The sequence below is a fragment of the Pogona vitticeps genome, chromosome 2 (assembly GCF_051106095.1).
Source record: "Pogona vitticeps strain Pit_001003342236 chromosome 2, PviZW2.1, whole genome shotgun sequence".
Lineage (NCBI taxonomy): Eukaryota > Metazoa > Chordata > Lepidosauria > Squamata > Agamidae > Pogona > Pogona vitticeps.
The window spans coordinates 291,348,335-291,372,954 of NC_135784.1; the positions used below are offsets into that span (position 1 = coordinate 291,348,335).

The 24,620-nt window shown below is 40.7% G+C and overlaps 2 protein-coding genes and 1 non-coding gene across 6 annotated transcripts in view; all 3 read left to right on the top strand.

The window, feature by feature from the left end:
- Positions 1 to 9,684: 9,684 nt before the first annotated feature.
- RPL37 (ribosomal protein L37) lies at positions 9,685 to 15,309 on the top strand. The gene is made up of 4 exons (XM_072992810.2): positions 9,685 to 9,839; positions 12,637 to 12,772; positions 13,536 to 13,620; positions 15,193 to 15,309. The coding sequence occupies exons 1-4, from the start codon at positions 9,837 to 9,839 to the stop codon at positions 15,260 to 15,262; spliced, it is 294 nt and encodes a 97-aa protein (XP_072848911.1). The 5' UTR covers positions 9,685 to 9,836; the 3' UTR covers positions 15,263 to 15,309.
- Positions 15,039 to 15,117, top strand: LOC140705295 (small nucleolar RNA SNORD72). The gene has a single exon (XR_012084723.2). It is a non-coding gene; the product is annotated as a small nucleolar RNA SNORD72 (small nucleolar RNA).
- Positions 15,310 to 21,988: 6,679 nt separating the features above from the next.
- Positions 21,989 to 24,620, top strand: part of PRKAA1 (protein kinase AMP-activated catalytic subunit alpha 1) — a 34,914-nt gene continuing 32,282 nt past the window's right edge. The window contains exon 1 of one of the 4 annotated variants that reach the window (XM_020783635.3): positions 21,989 to 22,144. In XM_020783635.3, coding sequence (XP_020639294.1) covers positions 22,042 to 22,144 — 103 coding nt within the window. In that variant the 5' untranslated portion in view covers positions 21,989 to 22,041. Of the gene's footprint in view, positions 22,161 to 23,046; positions 23,295 to 24,620 lie in introns of those variants that run through there. The other 3 variants (XM_078384466.1, XM_078384463.1, XM_078384465.1) reach the window with 3 other exon arrangements.

Consider the following 24,620-nt stretch of genomic DNA (forward strand, 5'->3'; position numbering starts at 1 on the left):
CAAAGTCTGTCTGTGCACATTGCAAAGGACTGGAAAAGGGACAGAGCTTGTCAAGTTCCTTTTAAAGAAGGAATCATCGACATTTTAAAGAACCTAATGACTGAAGTCCAGCAGTTAGTTGCAACTGAATTAGGTCCAGTGAATTAATACAACTTATAGAGAAGCTGACTCATTAAATTCCCATTGATTCGACAGACCTACTCTAGTTGCAACGTATTACTGGATTTCAGCCAGTTATTGTTAAAATTAATGTGACATCTTAAAAAGTAATGATTCTGTCCAATTCTCAAAAGTAACTAGTTACTTTTAGTTATTTTTAAAAACATATGAATGACACAAGTTGCCGGCCTGTGGTACAAAATGCATCTCCCTCTGGTTCAGTGCATGACCAGCAACAGAGTATGAGATACGAACATCACAAGCTGGCACTTGAAGCATGTGCTGTTCTTCCTCCAATATTCAGTGAGGTCATACCCTGTAACTATAAAAGTAACTGAAGAGTTGCAGTTAAACTGTAAAGAAAGTTACAGCATCCCTTATCAGCTTGTACTACTGATAAGGGGTGCTGTATCTCTGGAACTGGAAATAAGGAATTAATTCCAAGTAACCAATTATTTCCAACCAGCTAGTTCTAAACTCTGAATACAACTCTGAAGAAATACTTAGGAGATCACAGAACTTCTCTGTTGCAATGAAAGTGTCTAATAAAAAACAGATTGGACGATTTGTCCAACTCCAGTGCAGAGCTTATCGAAATCAGTAAAATTACATGTGGCCTTGGACATTTTACTTTGACCCTACTGTACGCTTTTACTCCTGCTCATTTTTGGAAATTGACCCACGCAATTCTTCCCAAATTAGAAATCAGCTCCTGGGCTGGTTCCTTATTCTTGATGTAACCTAACAAAAAGGAGGGGTAAATCCCATGGGGAGGCCAGAATTTGAAGCTTCAGCTTCAACATCAAAGCATCAAGGATGTTGTCAGGAGCAATAGGGCAGCGAGGTCAACTTGCATGAAAGACAGATACTTGGGTTTGGGTTTACAATGTACAGTACCAATGTTTTAGAGGCGGATTCAAATATGAATATTTAATATTTATAGGAAGTAGCTTCCAAGTTTAACAAAGATGGGGTTGCAGACGTTTTGCATGATCTTTTACATGGGGAAGAAGTGACGTATCTTTAGGAAAAGACAACTTCTAAAAGTCCAAAGGCTGCACACACATCTTTCAGGCTTTGGACAGCACCCCGTGCCCATATACCCCCATGCCCCCCCAAATCAAAAATGTTTTCCCTCTTTTTTTTTTTACTTGAAAATCAACTGTAGTATGCTTTTGTAAGTATGTGATGCTATTCTACTATATTTATGCTCCCCTTTTGGTCTGTTTTAAAAGGGACATGGTGGCACTGCGGGTTAAACCACAGAAGCCTCTGTGCTGAAAGGTCAGAAGACCAGCAGTCGTAAGATCAAATCCACGGAACAGAGTGAGCTCCCATCACTTGTCCCAGCTCCTGCCAACCTAGCAGTTCGAAAGCGTGCAGATGTGAGTAGATTAATAGGTACCACCATAGCGGGAAGGTAACAGTGTTCCGTGTCTAGTCACGCTGGCCATGTGACCACAGAAACTGTCTATGGACAAACGCTGGCTCTACAGCTTGGAAATGGGGATGAGCACCGCGCCCTAGAGTCGGACATGACTGGACTAAATGTCAAGGGGAACCTTTACCTTTACCTTTGGCCTGTTTTATGAGTGGGTCAGTTCCTCCCCCTCCTAAGAAGAAATTACATTTGATTCTGAAAAAGCTGCCCCATCTGCAGCTCCTGTTCTAATATCCTGCTAATATATTTCTTAAATTTTGAACTGGAAAAGGCCTCCTTGTGACCTCTAATGATAATTCTAAAAACATTTCAGAGATATGGAGCACCTTGAGGTGCTGCAGAGCCCAACTATGGTAAAAAGGGCACAGTTGTATATTTTTCAGCTGTTTTTTTTCCTTTGGGGTCTATATTTGGTCCACAAGCAGCCCACAGACCTGGCCCAGAGGAGGCAGGGAGTCTCTGAAGAAAAAAGAAAGAGGGGGACAGAGGGGGGAAGGTGTGTGTTATAAATGGAGCTGTCCTGTGAACTTTAGCCTAGCTACAGATTGTACTAGTCTGTAGTGGACGTCTGCAGTGATCTACACCAGCAGAATGAATTCCAAGATCATAGATTGTTTTAAAAAAATACAGAACCTACATGCAGAGAAAAAAAATGCAAGGAATTTGAAGAAAGTGCCATGGGATTTACTCCATTAGCGACACTGTGAGAAACGGTAAGTCCTAGATGGTGCAAAAGGACCAGCATCTAAGAGGTAGGATAAAATGGAAGGCACTGCCTAACAGACAATATATATTCTTCTAACAACTCCATTGTATTTGCTTATTAACTTTTGGCTCTTTATATACAATGGCTACAATGATTCTTTCTTCAATTTTGGACTTTGGCATCATCACATCATCATATCTTAAGTCAAATATTGTATCTTTGATGTTCCTCTGAGGACTGCAGTTAAGAGGGCATGGAACCACTGTTTGATCCAACCTTCTTGCTAATGGGCAATAATTTCCCTCTTTGTTCATTACTTGTTATGTTCCCAGATGGGAACTCTTTTCCTCTATTATTTTCTGCAGATGGCAAGGATCAAATAGCAGCTGGAAAGAAGAGAGAATGCCCGGTTGTTACATTCTTAGCTTGTGAACTGGCTTTCAGCAAGAGCTTCTGGACTTTGTTCTGTTAGCAAATGTCATCTGCTCTTTTTTTTCCAATTAGCTGTAATTAACTCCAAAGCTCTTTAGGTATTTCTCGCACTTCAGAGACTAATACAATGTGCTTGGGGATTGGCTCAAAGGACAGGGTTTAGCTATGTTTTTGCAGTTCAAATTCTTCCTTCCGGAAAGCCTCAGTGGACGCAGACTTTTATGAACATAACAAACCTTCCATGAAGTCAAAGGAAAACAAATGGTCTATTTGAACTTTAATAAAATTTATTAAATGCATAGACCATCTGTGGTCTGAATGGGAGGGGGAATTTTAAGATAACGCACACTTCTTATTTGGATCACAAGCTGCCTCTGCTGGAATGCCACATTTAGAATAATACAGAGAATGTTTTCCATCATGCATATAAGAAAAAGAAAATCCAAAATGTAGATCCATAATAGGCCACATTTTGAGTTTATGCAAAATATTTAGATAACATTCTAACCATTTCCACAGTAGGCATAAACCTGTTCCAAATTCATGGATAGTTGGCATTTGTATTTCCTTTTTTTAAACTACCAATTTCTTTAGACGGTAGGTTTGTCACAGGTAGTTCTAATTTTCTAGAGGATTGGGAACAGTTACAGTGGATACATGATGTCAGGGACTGCTTTTTGTGTCCATGTGTGAAAGAAGTGACATCAGAATGGACTAATATCTTGGTCCCCATTTGAATAGTCTTAAGAAAATAACGTGGATTTACATAATTTCGGATGAATGAGCCTCATTGATTTTAATGGGTCTGCTCTTCTTTGGACTAACCCTGGATTTTAGCTCTGTGCCTGGACCCATCTCATTAAGTCATTTTCAATAAAATTAAAATAAAACTTTCATGACATTTAAAGAAGGATTATCCAGTGAGTTAGGGATCTGGTTGCAGAGTTAGAGGTTGGGAGTTCAATTCCCGACTCTGTGTGTCAGGAAAAGAGTAAGCCTGCGTAGCCTTGAGCAAGCTGCACATTTCCAGGATGCCCCCAAGGAAGGGAAAATGTAAACCACTTTTGAATACTGTATTCCATTGCTAGAAAAGGTTGTCACAAGTCAAAATCAAACTGATGGCACATAATAATAATAATAATTTTATTCATTCATTTGGAACTAGGCAACTGAGATCAGTTTAGCTGGTACTGCAATCTTGATTATGCTACATTAGGTTAATACAAACGGATGATCACCTTAGTAAAGTTTTCAATATTGTATCCCCAGTGACTTTCCAAGGTTGAGTAACAATTTTAATCCAGTTCTTTTGAGTCTTTGACACTTTATTCACTACACTACATTGGCTGTCATGATGGCATCACGGCTGGTCTATTTTCTTGCTTAAGGCAAAGGACAAGATAGTATTTTTGTACTCTTTCTCATGGTGATGTTGTCTTACTTCAGCATCAGTGATGGTAAACTACTCTCAATTACATTTGACCTGAAGGTAGCAGAAAAATCTTAGGGGAGGGACCATGTCCTCCAGCATCTTGCAAGATCTCCTTACCCTTTAGTATCTCTTCATGAGAAGCCTCCATCTCCAGTCTCTTTGAGACTTTCTGACAGCATAAGAAAGTCTCAAAAAACCCTGCAGATTAATTACAGACGTACAGTTCCCTTGTGCAAAGTGACACACTTTTGATGAATTTAAGATGGTAGCAATATATTGATGTACTGTGATTTAATAAGAGACAGAATAATATTTCTGATGATTTAATTTTTCCCTACTCTTCTACCTCTTTCCCTGAAAATGAATGCAATATCTCTTTTTGAGTACCATATATTTATTTTGTAGTGTGACATAAAGAACGTGCACATATTGTGAAGCATGAGAAACTTATTTCCCAGGATTCATAGAACAAGACAATGAAGCACAAGGTTTTAGAATATTTGTTACCCAGTTAAGCAACAAAAACAAGCAGAATATATGCATTCCATTTTCCTGTATCCTGTTGAGATTATGGCATTGTAATGCATATTTGAAACACTTCAGAATGTTTACCTCTTCAAACATTCAACTTTCTTGGTACTTCTAAAGAAATATTGCATGTAGCTGCTTCTCTTCAGCTTCCACTTTAATTTGATTTGATTTCAATTTTAATTTCCCCTACTGACCCTTTTTAAATCACAGTCACTATAATCAGTCACGTTTTTTCCCTCCTCTGGGTAATTCAAGCAATTACAGTAACTGAAAATACACTGACCTCTAGTGACAAGCCAGAGTGTTGAAGGAGAGCTTTGATTTCCTCATTAGGCCTGAGCAATCTTTCAAATGCAATACAATTTTCAGATTCAGTAGAACACCTCAAATGTATATTCTGGTGGAGTGTTACAAGTTATTGACAAGCCTCCTGTTTTACCAGTCCCAAGCAGGCAACAAAGACCACATATTTAGCAAGTTTTGGTAGGCCTCCAGGTACAGTTAATGTAACACTTTTAAGTTCTATGGGGCCATTTGCTTACTTAGACAAGTATTAATGAACCTTCCAAACACAATTTCACAAAAAGAGTCTTCTCTTATTCACAGTTATATAAAATATTTTTACCCCATCTTTATCCTTGAAAAAGGACCCAAGGTGGCTTACAACAATGAACGACAATATTTAAAGTGGCAAACAATGAATATACAACAGTGGTTAACATCATTAAAAGAGGATATTTAAAACTACAAACAATGACTAAGGAGGCATCTTATATCATTAACAGGCAATATTAAGGCAAAGATCAATAAGTATACAACATTTTTTAAAATGTCACTCTGAAAAATGGGAAACACAAAAATGGAAAACACAAGTAGTACTAAAAATCCAGTCAAAATCAGTAATGCATAATAATCTACCTAAAAATCACAGTAATCAGGTAGCTGGTTACTGAGGGAAGGCTTGACTGAAGAGAAAGGTCTTTGCCTGCTTGCAGAAGGATAGCAAAGATGAGGCCAGTTTGGCATCCTGTGGGAGGGAGTTCCAAAGCCTGAGTGCAGCAACAGAGAAGGCTCTCTCCTGTGTCCTCATCAGATGCACCTGTGAAGGTGGTGGACTGAGGAACGAAGAAGTCTCTAGTTTTAATTTCACCACTGCTATAAACTCACTGTGTGGCCTGGTCAAGCCATTTTGTCTTTCAACTTTGGTTTCCCTATCTGCAATATGGAGCTAATAATAATCACTTTAGCTTAGAATTGTAGGGATTACATGATACTGTACGCAAAGCAGTTTCAACATCAACACTATACACATGCTAACTGTTATGTCAGATCTTTAAAGTTGTCTCTTCCAAGAAGGAAAAGATGCATACTATAAGCAGCCCCATGTAATGTAATATAATGTAATGTAGGTCATACATTAATCACCACAGTTTGAAAGTCCAAGATATGCTGCAACTACATTTGGAATACTTCATCCACTTCTTGCCTCTCTATTTAAAAATGGATGTTGTGGAGGTAGAAAAAGTGAGAAAGCACAACTGACATAATCAAGAGGCTAAATCACTCTTCTTATATAGAAGACAACTATGTAATGGTTTAGGATTAAGATTCCACATTGAGCAACAGATTAGATTAGGCATCCTTCAGTCTCGAGAGACTACGGTAACGTGCTCTGTATGGAGGTTTTGGAACAGCGTCTAGCGTGGCTGAGAAGGCCAACTCAAAAGTGACAATCCCTTCCACACTGAAGACAAATACAATCTGTCCCATTTCCAGCAACCTGGTTTTGCTGGTTCTGGGACTGCCTCTTGGCCTTGGCCTGCTGGACAAGGGTCTCTTCAAATTGCGAGAGGCCATGATACACCACCTGCCTCCAGGCTGAACGCTCAGATTTCAGGCTTTCCCATCTGTTAAGGTCCATTCCTAAGGCCTTCAGATCCTGCTTGCAGATCTCCTTGTATCACACAAAGGGTCCAGGACTCACCGCAGTACAGGAGTGTGCTCAGGACACAGGCTCTATAGACCTGGATCTTGGTATACAGGTATGCCGTCATCTTCTTATTAAGTCATATTCTCTTTGTGAGTCTAGAGAACATGGTAGCTGCTTTGCCAGTGCGTTTATCCAGCTCGACTTCTAGGGAAGAGAGTGTCAGAGATTGTTGAGCCAAGGTACACAAAGTCATGAACAACCTCCATTTCTTGTGTGGAGATGGTAATAGAGGGAGTTGAGTCCATGCCCTGGCCCATGACTTGTGTTTTCTTCAGGCTAATTGTTAATCCAAAGTCTTGGCAGGCCTTGCTAAAGTGATTCATGGGCTCAAGTGTTCAGCAGAGTGGGCCACAATGGCTGCATCATCAGTGAAGAGGGTCCTGCATGCATTTCAGCTGGACTTTGGTCTTCACTCTCAATCTAGAGAGATTAAAGAGCTTCCCATCTGATCTAGTCCGGAGATAGATACCTTCTGTCACAGTTCCAAAGGCCTGCTTCAACTGATTCCAGTGACGTCACAGGAGTTGCCAGAATGACATGAACTGCCTCCAGGACACTGGTTCTGGATTTTGCCTTGAGGTTAACTCCTGAAGCCTTTTCCATCAGTGGATATAGCCACAAGGCAGTGGAAGTTGGAAATCGGAGTTTTCCTTCTCCTAGATGGGCTGCCTTTGAAGGCTGATGAGCCCCACCTACCCAGCCTGCTCCCTAAAAGTGCAGAGATTAGAACACAGGCCTCCAGCTGCCAGACCTTGTCTTCCAAGAGGACCGACCATCAACTAACACTTAAGAGCATTTCTACCCAGGCACCACATTGACAAGAAAACAAACATACCACAGGTGTTACAAGTGCAATAGATTCTGCACTCTCCATTGAGCAACAACCTTCCCCCATTCATTGTCCACTAGATGAGTTGGATTAAAATGACGATAATCCCGTAACTGTAACCTAAGCAGTGTGTGGAATGCAGCAGCTAAAGAATTGGAAAATCAGATTTTAAACCTCCATTAAGTCTTAACAATCACCTACTTAGCCTTCTATGACTTGCTCACTCCAAGTTACTGCAGAGGCTGTTCCTTGGAGACAGGCACAGCAGAAATGGAACTTGCAAGAAAAATAAAATCATGAAAACAAAATTGTGAAGGGGCTCAACTCTCTTACATCATTTGTAGTTAAAATATGACTACTAGCTCTCTTTTTTTGGCTGTAGGAGTTACTTTCAATTCCATCTAAATTCGAGGAAGCTGTTTCAGTTCTAGATCTGTGTCAGGTATCATAATGGACTGGATGAGGGTGAATAAACTGAAACTTAATACAGACAAGATGGAAGTATTCCTGGTCAGACAAAAGGCAGATCAAGGAATAAGGATGCAGCCTGTGCTGGGTGAGGTTGCACTTCCTCTGAAAACACAGGTGCACATCTTGGGGGTGCTCCTGGATTCATCTGAGCCTGGATGCCCAGGTTTCAGCGGTGGCCAGGAGTGCATTTGCACAATTAAAACTAGTGTGCCAGCTGCATTCCTGGAGAGATCTGATCTGGACACAGTAACATATGCCTTAGTTATATTCTGGCTGGGTTACTGTAATACGCTCTACATGAGACTGCCTTTGGAAAGTGTCCAGAAACTTCAGTGGGTTTAAAACATGGAAGCCAGATTGCTGACTGGGGCCTCATCACAGGGATCACATAAACTCCTTGTTACAGCAGCTGCACTGGCTACCACTCCATTTCCGGGCACATTTCAAAGGACTGGTTCTAACCTATAAAGCCTTAAATGGGTTTGGTCTAAGACTCTAAGCTATCTCAAAGACTGTGTCTCTCATTATGAGCTGGCTTAGGCGTTAAGATCACCAGAAGTCTTTTTTTCCAGTCCCACCATCTTCAGGGGTGTGTTTGATGGGGACGCGGGAGAGGGCCTTCTCTATTGCTGCTGTAGAACTTCCTGCCACAAGAGACCAGGTTGACCCCATCTTTCCTGTCTTCCCACAAGCAGGCAAAGACCTTTCTCTTCAGGCAAACTTTCCCTCAGTGACTGGCTACCACTGAGTGGAGTTTCTAAATGGGAGTATTATACTTACTGCTTTGAATGTGTTTTTGGTTATGCTTTTGTCTATCGTTTTTAAGAGTGCTATTTGTTTCATTTTTTTAATATTTGCATACTTACAACTTTTATCTTTAAATATTGCCTTTCAATGATGTAAGCTGCCTTAGGTCCTTTATAAAGAAAAAAGTGGGGTGAAAGAAAGAGAAGAAAAGAAAGAAAGCTGATAATCATTTTCTGTCATTGCTATGTGCTTCCAATGCATGATAACCTTAAGAATTACTTTCAAAAAGCAATTTTGAATCCTGGGATTCTTTGAAGAGCTGAGGTAACATCCAACCAACAGATACCTGGGGTGTAGTCTGATAACCACACCTCCACCATTGTCTGCATTTTTGCTAATTTACCTCCAAGAAGCAGAACTGGCTCTGGGACACTCATCTATCATTTCTCTGCACTATCCACAACATCTCAGTGCATGGACTGAAGAAATTGAATGAACTACAAAAGCTTGATTGATTTTTTTAGTGATTTAATAAAGGTATCACCTACTCTTGCATTTTTATTTTTAACAACTACACGGCTTTGTCCCCATCCACCACCACCCCACCGGTCTTGTCATCAACAGGCCTCCAAAGGTCTTACAAACCAGAGTACAATTTTTAAGTCAATCCATATCACGTCAACTCTTCCTCTTTTTCTACTACCTTCTAATTATCTTTAGAACTTTTCCCAGTGTACAGGCATTGAGAACGACTCATATGGGTGACAAACATTTACTGAAAAAAACCTCTTACAGAGCACACGCAAAAAAGCATAAAATCCCCACAGTATCAAGCCCATTCTATTCTGTTTATTTTAGTCTTGGCATGCATCTTTGTTTGAGACCCACCCTCACCCTGCCGCCAAAAGCGTGACGTCACTTCCTGCGTGCCGCGGCCTCCTTTCTTGTGCGGTACTTTTCTTCTTCCGTGTACGTCCTTCTCAGCGTTACGCAGCCGGAGCCCTTCAGTGGTTACACTCCCTTTGCCGGAAGCGTCGGGAGCATTTAGCGGAAGCCGGGGAGGAGCAACCTCTCTTTCCGTCTCGCGGCTGAGGGAAGATGGTGAGTATACGTTGGGGGGGCCGGTGGGGAATCCGTGTCCATCGCCCGCCATCCGAAGTTCTTTTGCCGGGAGCGCCGGGGGAGAATCTTGCTTAGAGCCTCGTGGGGAGGAAGGCTCGTATATTTCGCTGCCGGCCTGTTAGTAGAACCGACTGGGCGTGAAAGAGAGCCTTGAGTCCCACGTCGCGGCCAGCAGGTCGGCCTAAGGGGCCTGTCGGGCTGGAGTGTCGTGGGAGGCCGGCGTGGGCTGGGAGAAGCCTCTGAGCGGCGACGGGTGCGGGTCCCCATCCCTCTGGTTAAGGAGAAAGAGGGTTTAGCTTTTTCTTGTGCGTTAAGAGGCGCTCGGTTCAAAGGTGTCCTGCTTTTCGGTGGTCTTTACCTTCTCAATTGCGTTACAAATAGCCCTTCAGTGTGTAGATGCGATTTGGCGCTTAACGCAAGGGTGGGGAGCACGCTTTGAAAGTCGAATTGCTGTGGGGCGATGCTTGTGTGCTGCTTTTGATCCGGCCTGAGTGGAAAGCAGGGCTAGATTCCGCTTTGGTCTGATCGAATAGATTTCTTCTTACAGCACAGGAGGTCCAGATAGGCATGTGCATCCTCACACCTTATTGTTCGGACATTGTCTTGTCTTGTGTGCCCGTTGCCACATTTCTAGCACTCTCTTAAAGATCCCATAGACTGCGGATCTCTGCAAGATGCCTCGATATTATATGTCACTTTCCCAAAGCACTGTCTTCTTGTATTTCTGATTGCAATGCTTTAGTTTTATATTACCACTTACTAGATCCACACAATTTTTAGTTGTGACCATAGATTATGCTAGTTGTGCCGTTCAAAACATCTGGAGATAGGAAGTGGAGGAAGGTTATCCTGTGGCTCCTAGTTTGAGAATAACCCCGCATGTTGTTGGTGTTTGGAAATAGGTATAAAATGGCACACTCAGAATGAAACGTCCCTGTCTAAATGGATCTTTTAAATCTCTATAGGTACATTAGTGGGTTTTTTCGGTAATCCGGGTGGTTTCTCTTTAATCTGTAAATTTACCTTAGTCGGTTATGGTAAATATAGTCTGCAATTTAAAATGAATAACAGTTTCAATGAAATGTTTGAATATTGAAAAAAATGCTTTACATACTTTACTTAGCAGTAAGCCTCATTGCGATACCACTTGTTCCAAGAAAACATATAAAATTATATTTCTTAAGTTTATATCAGTGTATCTGTTACAACACAGAAGTTGTTAGAGCACAAAGGGTAATGGTTTGCATTCACAGATTCTGCTGTTTAAATTGGTAGAAGTGGCATTGCTAGTTGTAAACATAAAAAAAGCCATGCTGGCTTAGGTGAAAGAGCTGAATTCTCCATCCAGTTGCCCATAGTGTTCAACCAGGCACAGTGCTCACCTGTTGCTTCCTACCATGTAATATTCAGAGGCATTGATTCTATGTAATTTATTCTATTTACTTTAGTGACATTTCATTTTTCCATCATGGTTGTGGATTACTTTTATCTAGTTCCATCATAAAAAGTATAATTTTATGCGACACCTCTGTTAAAAAGTCTTCACAGGGCCACTACACCAGTCCACTAATACATTTGCTTGCTGCTTGAAATAATGAAAAAGGAAGCATATTAAGAGAGATCTTTTCTTTAATGGTGAGACTAGAGCTGTAACATTTCTGGAAATTTTGAATCCATATAAAATGGCTTTCGGGAAAAATAGGTTTTCCCCAATTTTTCCAGTTTTTTTCCAGGCCTTCCCATCTCTAGACAAGATAAAGTCCAAGCTAGACTTGTATACATTTCTGAAAATGTTGAAGCCCTATAAAATGGCTTTGGAAAAAAACTGGGGACGTTGTGGTCCCCCTCCCATTTTTTCTGGGTTTTTTTCCAAAGCCATTTTATATTGCTTCAAAATTTCCAGAAATTTTAAAACTAAAATTTCTAGTTGCAAATAAAGTGAGGATTCCCACAGACACACTGTTATGTTATTGTAACCTCAGGCATTCTGTGGAACAAGAAAACAGCTTCGTAATTGACATGCTGTGTTAGATAAATGATGTATGAAGTATCTTAAAACATTTATAAAGTGTATTTTAAGGGAATTTAAAAAAAAAACTCCATGGTCATAATTCTGTTATTTATGCCCAGTGGCATTAAATCCATTGACAAATTTCAGTAGGAAATTGCTGCTAATTAAGAATACTGTACTAGAGTTGTCTTTCCTGTCATGCAATTTCGTGCACAGCAAGAAATGCAAATATCAACTTCTTAACTACCAGCTTGCCACTTAAATTTGTGCTGATGGGTTTACACTGGAATAATTGTTGAACTGGATTCTTGCCATCATATGCTTTCCAGTAATCCTTATAATAGGCCTTGTGACATTGGGTGGCATTGTCCATTTTGCAGTTACCAAAGCCAAGAAAATGGTGGTAAGTAAAGTGTGCCAGTGTGAAAATTAAAATAAAACTTTGGATATGTCTCTTGATCACTGTACTGCACCAGTTTGATGTTAAAACTTTCTTATTGACTCAAATCCTGTAGCTGCTGGTAAGCAAAGTGTCTTTGACTCCTATCACTTATGCATGCATATATTAAGCCAACAAGCTTTTTTCCCCTTGAGAATCACAACAAGGACATTGTGCACAGTATACATTTTGTCTAAAAGTCCACAGTTACTTGTGGTGCTTCATCAGAGTGTGTAAGATTAAAAACTGTGTGGATCTAGTAAGTGGTAATATAAAACTAAAGTAATGGCAGTAGTTGCATCATCTGTTCTCTAAATACATTTCAGACTAAGGGAACATCATCCTTCGGCAAGCGTCGCAATAAGACGCACACTTTGTGCCGTCGATGCGGGTCTAAGGCTTACCATCTCCAGAAGTCCACCTGTGGAAAATGTGGATATCCTGCTAAGCGCAAGAGAAAGTGTAAGTAGAATATCCCAAAGTAAAGGGGTATTTTGATGCATAGTTGCCCAGTCTTGTTATATTTTATTGCTTTCAGGATGCATGGTGCTTTATTTAGAAGGGGGAATACAGAGTGAAGACCTGTTAGAGAAAATTAATGGACTATTATTTTATAGGGAAAGGTGTGTATTATTTTGTAGTAGGGTGGATTTGATTTAAATGAACATTTAAATCAGAATTGGAGTCACTGCTGAGAAAATATTGTGGGATCTTCATGTGTCCTCTTGCTTGCTATTTACCATGATATGTATTTTTCACTATACATCCACCTCTAGTAATCCTCAATTCACTGACATTTCCATTGTCTCAAAATGAGTATTTTCAGAGAAGTAGGGACTTGACCTTATCTACACAGAGTTTCAAAGGAGCAGTAGTGAGGGTTGCCACTCTAAAAGAATGCACATCACTTATTTTTATACTGAGCTTGCTGTTAATATTTGCCCCATTGGCCTTCTAAACATATTGATGTGGTGTATTGGTTAGAGCTGAACAGATACAGGTTCATATTCACAGACATAACTTGCTGCAGTGATCTTGAGTTAGGCACTATTTCTTAGTCAACCTGTGCCGTGGTGATAAACATGGGCAACATGAGGAGGGAGCATCTACTATTCTATATCTTCCAAAGAAAGGCAGGATACAAATCTAATAAATAAAATGAATGTAGATTCTATGCTATCAACTTTGGCGAATGGCCTTATAGAATTCTTCATTTCTGTTCTAGATAACTGGAGTGCTAAGGCTAAGAGGCGCAATACTACTGGGACTGGCCGTATGAGGTATCTGAAAAAGGTCTACCGTAGATTCAGGTACAGTAGTATAATTTTAATGTTATAAAAAGAGTCAGCTCGAATGCATTGGAAACATACATTGATGTCTGTATTAGTATATTGATACTGTTGTTACAATATGTTTTCTGTGCCAGTAAGAAGTTGACTTTTACTGTTGTACTGTCACTTCTGTTTTTTCAAAATAGACTATCTATATATCTATATCTATATATCTCTGTATAGCTATAGCTATCTCTATATCTATCTATTTACATTATATCTATATACAGTATATGGATTTATATATCTATATCTATAAATAAAATATGAGCAAATGTGGTTATACACCAAAAATAGAGATAAATTCATTTAATTTGTTCTTGGTTATTCATTTATTTATTTGATTTGTGCCCCGCCCATCTAGACCAATGGTCTACTCTGTCTTATTAAACAAGACATTCATCTATACGTATGTTTCCTCACCACAGGATCATTTCAGTTTATTTGTTTAGGAGAGTTTGTCCGCATTTTGAGACCGCCCTTTGTGCATTTCTGGACAATGTGCAAAACGGAGAAATGAGCCAACAGACTAATAAATATCATAACATTGAATGGGTTGCTGTGTAGACTAATAAATCTGGTAGCATTAAATAGGCTGTTGGTATCTTTATGACTGATCATCCTTTTACAGTTGCTGTTTGTATGTGTAACTTCACAAAGGGTAAAAGACACTAGTTGCACACAGAAGCAGGGGTTCTAGACAGTATTTTGAACAGACTGTGGATTGAATACCCTCTTCCAGTCTGGCATCTCACTCCAAGGGTATTGGAGCACCCTTGAGATGCCTTACCTTGCAGAGGTAGTCAGTGCCACTGAGAATCTCTCCGTTGGCAAGATGGTTTTTCACATTCCTTGCCAATGGCAGTAGTACACGGCCAGTTAACTTTAGATATGAGAAATATTCCACTAGTTGCCTGAGAAACAAAGTGGGTTTTGTGCTAATTCCTTCTGAGTGTTTGGATCAACCCATTTCAGCTAAATTTTAAATGCTCAACCAGTTCCTGACTAATCATGTTCATGATATCCTTAATGATCAAAGTAATTACAACAGCTCACAGAAGTAATCCAATGATCCTCTTTTCCACACCATGATTATGATGTATTTGGTTATATATAAATTTTTGCTTTTCATTGATGTATTGCTTCCCATACTGCCATGGTAAGAAAATGTAAAATGATCGAGTAAGCCACGTTTATAATTTGGGAAAATTACATCTAACTATGGAGTGTCTTGCTTTATCAGCGCAAGATTAAATGGTACTCTGAGTACATGGGGAGGTGGAAAGACAGATGTTATTTGCAATTGTTTATAAAATAGTACCTTAAAGTGGGTAGTATTTGAGATACAGTTAAGATAATGTAGTGTGGGTAAAGCAAAAAGTTGTGTGGATTGTATCAGCTTATCAGTGATGTTCCTCAAAAAAAGTCTGAACATCTGAGTTTATCAGTGATTTAGTGTTATTACTGAGATAAGCTGGCAATACTTCAGTTAAGTAAATTGCAGTCTTCACTTGCAGAGAATTCTGACTTTTCTTTGTCTTAAATATACAGGAATGGATTCCGTGAGGGAACAGCACCAAAGCCCAAGAGAGCTGCAGTTGCAGCTTCCAGTTCATCTTAAGGACTCAAATACCTGTTGAAAATAAACGGCCTGAACCATGGAGAAAATTTGTCATCTTTATATATGATTCATTGTCTGGTGTTCGACATAATTGAATCCTTTATCCCAAGTTTGATTATTCAGACTGTTCCTGAGGAAAAGCTTGAGCTGAAATTTGGGGAAATCTATAAAACTTGAAAAACAAAGCCACATCTCTTAAAATGTAACTTGTTAGATAAAGCTTCCCTTGGGAAGTGTGGTACAGTTGGACACGCCTCGGTCCAGTTAAATCAGAATTAAAGATCATGACAGACTCAGTCAAAAAAATAAAGGGTTTTTCCTTCCACAGGGTGTTCATCTCTAAGTTTATGCATTCACATATGTAATAATACCATCAAGGCAATTATCAGCAACACATTTTTACTGAAGCAGTCCTGGTTTAGTACCAAAATGTGGTTCCATGAATACTTTGGAGTGCTGCCATACTGCCTAGCATTGCAGCTTTCCTAATGTATAGGTTCAATTAAAGCTCAGCTGCAGATGCCAAATAAGTACTTAGTAAATACTGTACTAAGGTTCTGCGGTACCCTTAAGTAGTAGGTTTTTTTTTTTTTTTTTGGGGGGGGGGGGGCTATAGAATTTGTTTCATTTTTATTGCTGTTGAATGGAAGAATGTATATAGGTAACACTGCTATACTTTATTTTGTTGTTGACCTGTATTAGGTATGGTGGGTGGGGTTGACTATTTCTGATGTTGCATTATAAATTAATCTCAAGTCATGGCATAAGATACATTGAGTTAGAGATGCGTTATTTGTATTCTTCTCTTGGCGAAGATAAATACAAACATTCCCACCACAAGTGGCCAGGCCCTTTGGACCCGCCCCCCAGAACCAGCCAGTCCACTTACTGCTCATGGGGCCATTGAAGAGAATTGGGGATCATAAAAATTGACTGTTAGGTGACGTATGCTGATCTCAGACTTGTACAACAGTATGTGGATTCACTTATTTACAAAGCAATACAGTGGGGTCTTGACTTGAGAACTTAATCTGTATTGGAAGGCAGTTCTCAAGTCAAAAAGTCTGTAAGTCAAGTCTCCATTGACCTACAGTGCATTGAAAACCGATTAATCCCGTAACAGGCCGTTTTTGTTCCATTTTGGTTTTTTTCTGGTCTGTAAGTCAAATCTCAGTCTGCAAGTCAAACCTAAATTTTGCGGCCAGAGAAGTCTGTAAGTCAAGCCGTCTGTAAGTCAAGGGTCCACTGTATTGGGGGAAAGGACTGTGGTTAGAAATGTTGAAGTAAGAAAGGATGTCCAAGCAAGTTTTTGAAATAGGAATAATTGCAAAATGCAAGATTGCATGACAATGGCATTGAGATCACTCAGGTCTTTTCAGAGATGCCAGATGGGCCTTTAGTGCTTAATACAAAGCAAAATACATTCTATTACCAGTCTGTTCCATGTTCTGACAAAAATCTGATATGTGGCTGAAGAGCGAAATGACAAGACCTTTACAAACATTGCTTAACAGACTCACTGCTGTGAATACACATTTGACCATAGCAACAGCCAGAAAGAGGTCACTTAGTGTTGGAGCAAAAAAGAAAAAAGGCATTTGTAGCTAATACCAAATTACTTTGTTGAGATATATTTATAATGGAAGAGGAGTGCCATTTACACTACCTTGAGAGCTTATTGGAGGGAAAACATCACTGTAATAAAACAATAAATTTGGGATTACTCAAGTTTGTTAAACAGATTCATAGTATTCCTGTAGTTGACATGAAATACAATTAACAGTACTTCAATATTTCCTGGTGTTTACAAATTTAAGTCACCCCTGTGGTTAATGTTCACTGCAAGTGTGAGCAGACTTTGCTTTCAGCATAACTGGGATTTTGCACTTTCAGCAAGTCTGGGTTAAAAACCTTAAAAGCAACAGGAGCAAAAGGTACTGGGTTGTGTATTCTCCCCTTGTACCAGATAATGAATATGCAAAACTATTCTTTTCACCAGTGTCCTCAAAGCACAGTCTCCTGGTGCTCTCTGGTCATTGAAGCACAGCTTGAGTAGACAGAATGGCAGCAGAATATACATACACACTTTAATTTGCTATGGTTTATTGGTCACAGCTGCTCTGTGAAGTGTGTAATCTGGGTTCTTTTTCTTTGCCCTCCTTTTATTGCCTTGGATACTGTGTTGTTGACCAGACATACAAAAGTTAAGGTTGATTTCACTGTTGAGGGGGAAAGCCCCCAGCTGAGCACTAAATACCTGCCTTGCAAAATGCAAGGCTGCATACTGAAGGCTTCAGGTTGAATCCCTAGTTCTGAAGCCTAGGACACTACCTGAAACTAGGGAGTCAGGACTGGCCAGAGAAGACAACATGGTCAAGATACAGTAATGGCCTGGCCTGCTGTAAGATAGTTGCCCATGTGCTCATACAGAAGGTTTCAGGCCCAGTTACTGATATTCGCTGTTAAGGTCCAGTTAGCAATGCTGGAGAAGATTTTTGTTTTAAGACATTGTTAAGCGCTAGGCTGGATAGAGGCAATGAGCCTACAAATGTCAGTAGTCTGACTTGATGGTTGAAATCCTGTTCAAGTGGTGTAAAGATAGGCCTGTGGAAATCTTCCATTCCTTATGCCCAGTCAGCCAGCAGTGGGTAATCAGTTGCATGGTTCATGCCACAGTTGCACAGCTGGCATTGTGGTTGTACAACAGTCACACCATTCACAACATATTTGCACACTTGTTTGTGTGGGTTTGCTGTTCACATTGTGGTTGCACAAATGATTATTTGGGATGGATGTGTGCTACCTCTCCCCATGAGTCTTTTCCTATCACTTCCATGCCTTTACATTACGGACATGCAGCAAGATTTCAGCCACAGCCAATATGTGTCAGGTTTGTACGTTTGAATTTTTTTCTGTAGTTCCAAGGGCCTTCATTGATCATCTTAATGAGGGAATGTTGCTGCTAGTTAGTTGTGACAACTGCCAACAAGTATAATTCCTTAGTAAGGAACTGTATGCAAGTGAATGCCATTGAACAGGTGCTAGTCGGATTTGGGCATGAGTGGATGAAAGCAACTGGATTAAAATAAAGGATCCAAGGAAAGCCAAACAACAGCATCTACCCACTGAATACTGTAGTACCTTTCAGGCTATGACTACAGTACATGGTCAAATACTGCAGATTTGCTCTGCTTTATAAAACAGGTGAAGTATTTTTTTTACTGATCACATAATGCAAAGGTTGGTTTTAATTGGTTCAGTTGGTTTTGCTCCAAACACAGCTCCCCCCCACCATGTGTGTGTGTTTAGTCGTGTCCGACTTCGTGACCCCATGGACCAGAGCACGCCAGGCCCTCCTATCTTCCACTGCCTCCCGGAGTTGTGTCAAATTCATGTTGGTTGCTTCGCAGACACTGTCCAACCATCTCATCCTCGGTCTCATCCCCACCATAGGGATCTTCTGTTTTTTAAACTATCAGGTTGACAAGGTTAGGATCAGAGGAAGGAAGGATTGGCAAAGGTGGTACAAGAGGGAGGAAAGGAGGAGGAAATGGGGGGGCTGTGGGCTGAAATGCAAATCACATTGCATCCAGTTTGAATGGTGAACACCAGAATCAATCTGCAACCCGTGTAAGCACTGACTGAGATTTCAAATGTAGTACAGGGGAAACAAATCACAGCCAAGCCAATTGCTCTGCTTTGGCTTTCCAATGTAGTCACACCCTCAAAATGTTATTTCTGGATCCCATATGGTGCCTGGGGAATGCTATAATCTTAACCACACCCTGCCAGCATATCTTGTTTAATTCATAAGGACTTACTTCTGAGTAACTAGGCACAGAATACAATTTGTGCCCATTCTGAAATTGCAGGCATGTGCTGGAAAAAGTGTGGTGAGTCAGGCAGGCTTCCTTCTTCATTTGCAGCTCTTTCCCTGTTGGAATCTCTTTGCCAGTGGTATCAAAGAAAGAAAGAAATTGAAGAATGGCAGAGTTATTCAGACATGGGTTTCATAACCTGGTCTTAGGTGGTGTAATAATGACATCACCAGAAAATGGATTCTGAAATGTGCTTTCTGGCTAACAAGATAACATCTGCATTTTGTAAAATGTGGGTGTCTTCTTTTGCTGTTCCAGTACTTGGACTTTCTGCAGTGGAAGAAGATGATATCATGCCACCTAGACTGGGATTCTCTCTCGTACATGGAGACTACAGCCAGGAAATCAGAAGAAGGCGAAGAACTGGAAGGGCAGCAATAAAAGAACTAGAAAAAATAATCAAGTGTGAGGATGTGCCCTGAAGACCAAGATTGTCCACACTCTTGTACTATTTATAATCACATAAAGCTGGCCAGGAAAGAAAACTCATTCATTCGAAATGTGGTGCTGGAGGAGAGCTTTGCAGATGCCTGGGTTGTGAGAAAGACAAACAAGTGAATCCTAAATTAATATAGCCTGAACTATCTCTGGAGGCAAAAATGTTGAAACTGAGGCTGTCCTATTTCAGGGACATCATGAGAAGGCAAGATTCTCTGTAAATGATAATAATGCTAGGAAGGGTTGAAAGCAGTAAGAAAAGAGAGGAAGACCAAACATGAAATGGATTGATTCCCTAAAGGAAACCACAGCCTTGAGTTTGCAAGAGACAAGGAAGGCAGTTGAGGTCAGAACATTTTGGCAATGGCTATTTCATGGGGTGAGCATACATCAGAGGTGACTTGACAGACTGGGACTTTAATCTTTGTGGGTTCATCCAGATTGATTTCCATTAACTTGCATTATCCAATCCACCCTCTAAAATAACCTTCGCCTTTGACAATGCAGAAAACTACCTAAGATTGCTCCTTGCAAAGGAAGCTGTTGGCTTTGCACTGGATAGAGGTATATTTCCCTTAAAAGGGAGTTGTATTTTTTAAAATAGATTCATAGTTCATTGCCTTGTATGGCTGTCCTTGTTTCTAGCAATCCTAGAGGCCAGTTAAAGTTAAATCTAAACTCCATGAGTTTTGTTATAGTGCAAAAAGCATACCCACTTTTGACCCTGGTCTATTAATTCCTTCCCAGCATTTCCCTCCCCCATCAGTTAGACTAAAGGGCCACTCTAATTATGCTATGATTTGTCATTCTAGTTTTTGCCCAATCAGGACATTCTCTGCCTTATACTACTTCAGTCCCCAAATCTTCTCCAATCCAGTACCATGTCTGGACTAATTTACTGCTTTGAATGTGTTTTGGTGTTGCTTATGATTTTTGTATGGTATTTGTTTGATCTATATGTGGGACAGGAAGCAACAGTCAGAACTGTTTATGGAACAATTGATTGGTTCAAAATTGGGAAAGGAGTATGACAAGGCTGTATATTGTCTCCCTGCTTATTTAATTTATATGCAGAATACATCATGCGAAAGGCAGGACTGGATGAATCCCAAGCCGGAATTAAGACTGCCGGAAGAAATATCAACAGCGTCAGATATGCAGATAATACCACTCTGATGGCAGAAAGTGAGGAGGAATTAAAGAACCTCTTAATGGAGGCAGTAACAGATTTTACTTTCTTGGGCTCCCTGATCACTGCAGATGGTGACAGCAGCCACAAAATTAAAAGATGCCTGCTTCTTGGGAGGAAAGCAATGACAAACCTAGACAGCATCTTAAAAAGCAGAGACATCACCTTGCCAACAAAAGTCTGCATATTCAAAGCTATGGTTTTTCCTGTAGTGATGTATGGAAGTGAGAAGTGGACCATAAAGAAGGCTGACCTTCTTTCAAACATTTTAAAAGATTTTGCCAACTAAGTGTGCATAAATTTTGCAGCCCTGGCAGGCATTGGGTAGAAATTTTTCAATTTCATTGTTGAATTTTTTAAATGATGAGGCATTTTTCATCACTTGAAAAATCACTAGTTTGGAAATAACTAGTTACAATACCAGTTACCTAGTAACAAGTAATGTGTTAGTTAGGTCATATCTTTTGGTGTAATAATTAACCCCTATGTTGCTTAAGTGCACCAAAGAATATCTACTGTAATTATTTTCAAATATTACTTTTAAAGGCCATCTTTTTCAGGTTTTATGCCATTCCCCCATCAATCTTAAATAAGAAGGGAAGCATTCTTTGCTTTTGCCCTTTGAAAGTAGCAAATATTTATAAAAATACAATGTCAGCACTAATCGATAGGTGGATCTTATAGAATCTTTCCGTATCCGTTTCTCGATCTGTTGGCAATGCACCTGATTACTTGCCCATCGGAGCAATGACGATAACTGCACCCTGGCTGCTAGGAAGCCACGGGTTCCTTGGAAAACGTGCTGTTCGGAATCCTGCTCTTCAGACATTCAGGATGCACGCACTGCCCCGCTTTGGCCACAGGCCTTTCCATAATAAAGGCGAGGAAGAACATGTGGATGTACGCATGCAGGAAGAAGTAAATTAAAATAAATATCTTTCTGATCTCTACTTATAGTCAATATCCTTCAGCTCTAAAAAGGGGGGTGAGGAATCCCTCCTTCTCTCCCGTCTGCCTCCGAGAGGAAAAAAAAAAAGTAAAACCCGAGCAGTCCCGTTGCAACAGCAATCAGGAGGCAGGTTCGCTCCAGGCGGGCCTGTTTTTCCCCCCTTCTGGGGTCGTACACACACACACACACACACCCCGCTCCCGCTTCGCCCATCCCCGCCTCCACCGCTCGGGCTTTCGCCTCAGGCCCCGGGCAAGGGCGGGAGGAGAGCCGCCGCCGCCGCTTTCCTCGCTCCCTTGTGCGCAGGCTCGGCACTTGGCGCAAGATGGCGGCGGCGGATAAACAGAAACATGAGCACGGGCGGGTGAAGATCGGGCACTACATCTTGGGGGACACCCTGGGCGTAGGCACCTTCGGCAAAGTCAAGGGTGAGCGCTTGGAAAGGTCCGCGGAGGTGTCGTTAGGGGTCTGGACACCCTATGGCCCCTCTCTCACCCCTTTAGGGCTGGGGAGGTGAAGACTTGGGGGGGGGGAGTGTTGTGTCCTTTCTCCCCCTGGACTCTTGAGTGTCCAAAACTGGCATCTTTTCCCTACATGCAGAAGGACCGGGGGTGAATCCCTGAGGGATGAGGGGACGGGGTTTTAACATCCACGGAGTGGTGCCATCCCTGACATTTCCGCCCCGCGTCACCCCACAAGTTTTGTCAAAACCCCTGTCTTGGGGTTTCCCTGGGGTGATGGGGAAGGCATGCCTTCCAGAGAGTTTAACGTGAGAGAGTCGTTGCTTTGTCTGTTAGAGATAATAATTACAATAATTACATCTTTTGGGGAAAAAAGAGAGAGAGATTGAGCAATCCACCAAACCTCCAGGCAGTCTAGATCTTTCTTTTATGGCAGCTCAGCCCTACCCTTGTCTACTCAGAAGTAAGACCTTCTGGGAGTTCAGTGGTTCATGCTACCAAATATGTGGGGTTAAGGGTTAGCCACGATGGTCTTCGCAACCTGACCCTGTGCAAGGTTACCCAGAAACCATGATTCATTCAGTTTAGTCAGACTTTTCTGCTAAAGAAAGCACTATGTAGAACTGTATGCTGGCAACCTGGTCCTAAAGGGGTTTACTCCAGCACAGACCCCAGAGAGCTCAAAGGGTGTTGCACCTTAAAAAGTGTGTTTCAGGATTGTAGTCATGCTGTTACATTTCAGGGTGTGCTTCACATGTGAGTTCTGCTTCGGTGTGATTTACTGGCAGTTATCTGTATGTATATAGTAAATGCAGCCTGAGGTGTGTGGCTTCACTCAATGGCACTTGTGTCATTTCAGATGAGTGATTGTGTTCCAAAGTATGTGGTCTTGTAAACATACCTTCGGCCTCTCTTTCGGTTGCTGTCACCTTGCAACGTCCCTAGCTGTTTGCAGCTTGGACAAGTTTCTTGGCTCTTGCTTCAGCCAGTTTCAGCCAGCCCATGGCAGCACTCTCCTTTTATTCTCACCTCACTTCCATAAAGGATTTGGATGAAGACTGCATTCTGTATGTATGTTGTTAAAATTCGAAGGTGACATGGCAGTGAAAAGATCAAGGTAGACGTGAGGACTGTTCTGCTCTCTGTCCCTCAAAAACACTTTGTACAATAGTTGTAATCAACTGACTTTTTAAGTTAATCTTGCAGTAGAAGAGCAAATGTTAAATCAAGGTGTTTTATATGTCTGGCATGTGGAACTGAGAGTTCATGGTGTTTCAAAACGGTCCCCCCCTTCCCCCTTGTTAATGGAGAGCTGGGCTTGAACAGCAGGAGCGGAATTTGCTTCTTTGTTATTTCTTGCAAATAACTATGGCAGGCACAGATCTTACCACCCAGTCCTAAGCATGTTTGCTTATACAAAAGTCTTAGGTGTTTCTCTAAAAGCAGAAGGTCTGGGAACTTTGTCTTGAAAAAACCCTAAAGAGTTGTTGCTGACAAGGAAGACACCTCAGTTTTGTAGGCAGATTTTCATTACAGATTTTTTTTTATCTATCTTTTTATGAAAATAAAGTTCAGGGGTAACATAAAAATATTGCAATAGATAATCCTGTCGGATAAAAAAATATTAATCACAGTATTGAAGACTATGCGGGTAGTTAAGATAAATGAGATTATTCTTGTTTTCTAAATTCCAGTAAGACTGTGAGCTGACATGGTTGCTGTCATTTGTTTCAAAATGTTGTTGCTTTCATCTTATTATTTGTGGCTTTTAAACGTTTTTTGTAAGCTGCTTTGGGTTCCCACAGGGTTAGAAGAGGAGCATGGAAATTACTGTAAATAAATGTCTTGTAAGGAATTTTCTGCAGGATAGGAATTCCACCTGAGTGATTTCCGGATTGCAGACCTTTTCCTGTTTTCCATGAATCAACAGAAAGGCTGGCATTGGGGGTAGATTCAGGTGTGGAGCCATCATCCCATACTATCTGAAGAATTGACAGAGGATGTTTTGGAATTTATTGATGGTTTCTTTCAGAAGTTGAATACTGAATTCTAGAATTTTGCTGTTTGAGACTGCATGTTGAATAGGGCCATCCATTATCCTGGAGCAGTGTATTTCTACCAAAAGATGCATTTGGGAAATAATGTTCCTTCAGTATGCTGTCTGTGAACAGTTAATGCTTTAATAATAATGACCAATGTCTTGATTTCTTCATGTGGTTGCTCATGAATCAGAAAAGGAATAATGTGCCCTTTATGCCTAAATAAGGGCAACATTTAAACTAATGTGTCTAGCAGGTTCTTCAGTAAATAGTTGGTAGAAGTTTGTACCACTTGGTTCTTCCAAATTGTCTTTCCTTGTAGAAGCAATTTTGAGGGTTGAGAAGGTAAATAAATTTGACAGATTTTTGTCTTCAGAGATGAGTGACAGAGAACTTGCTATATG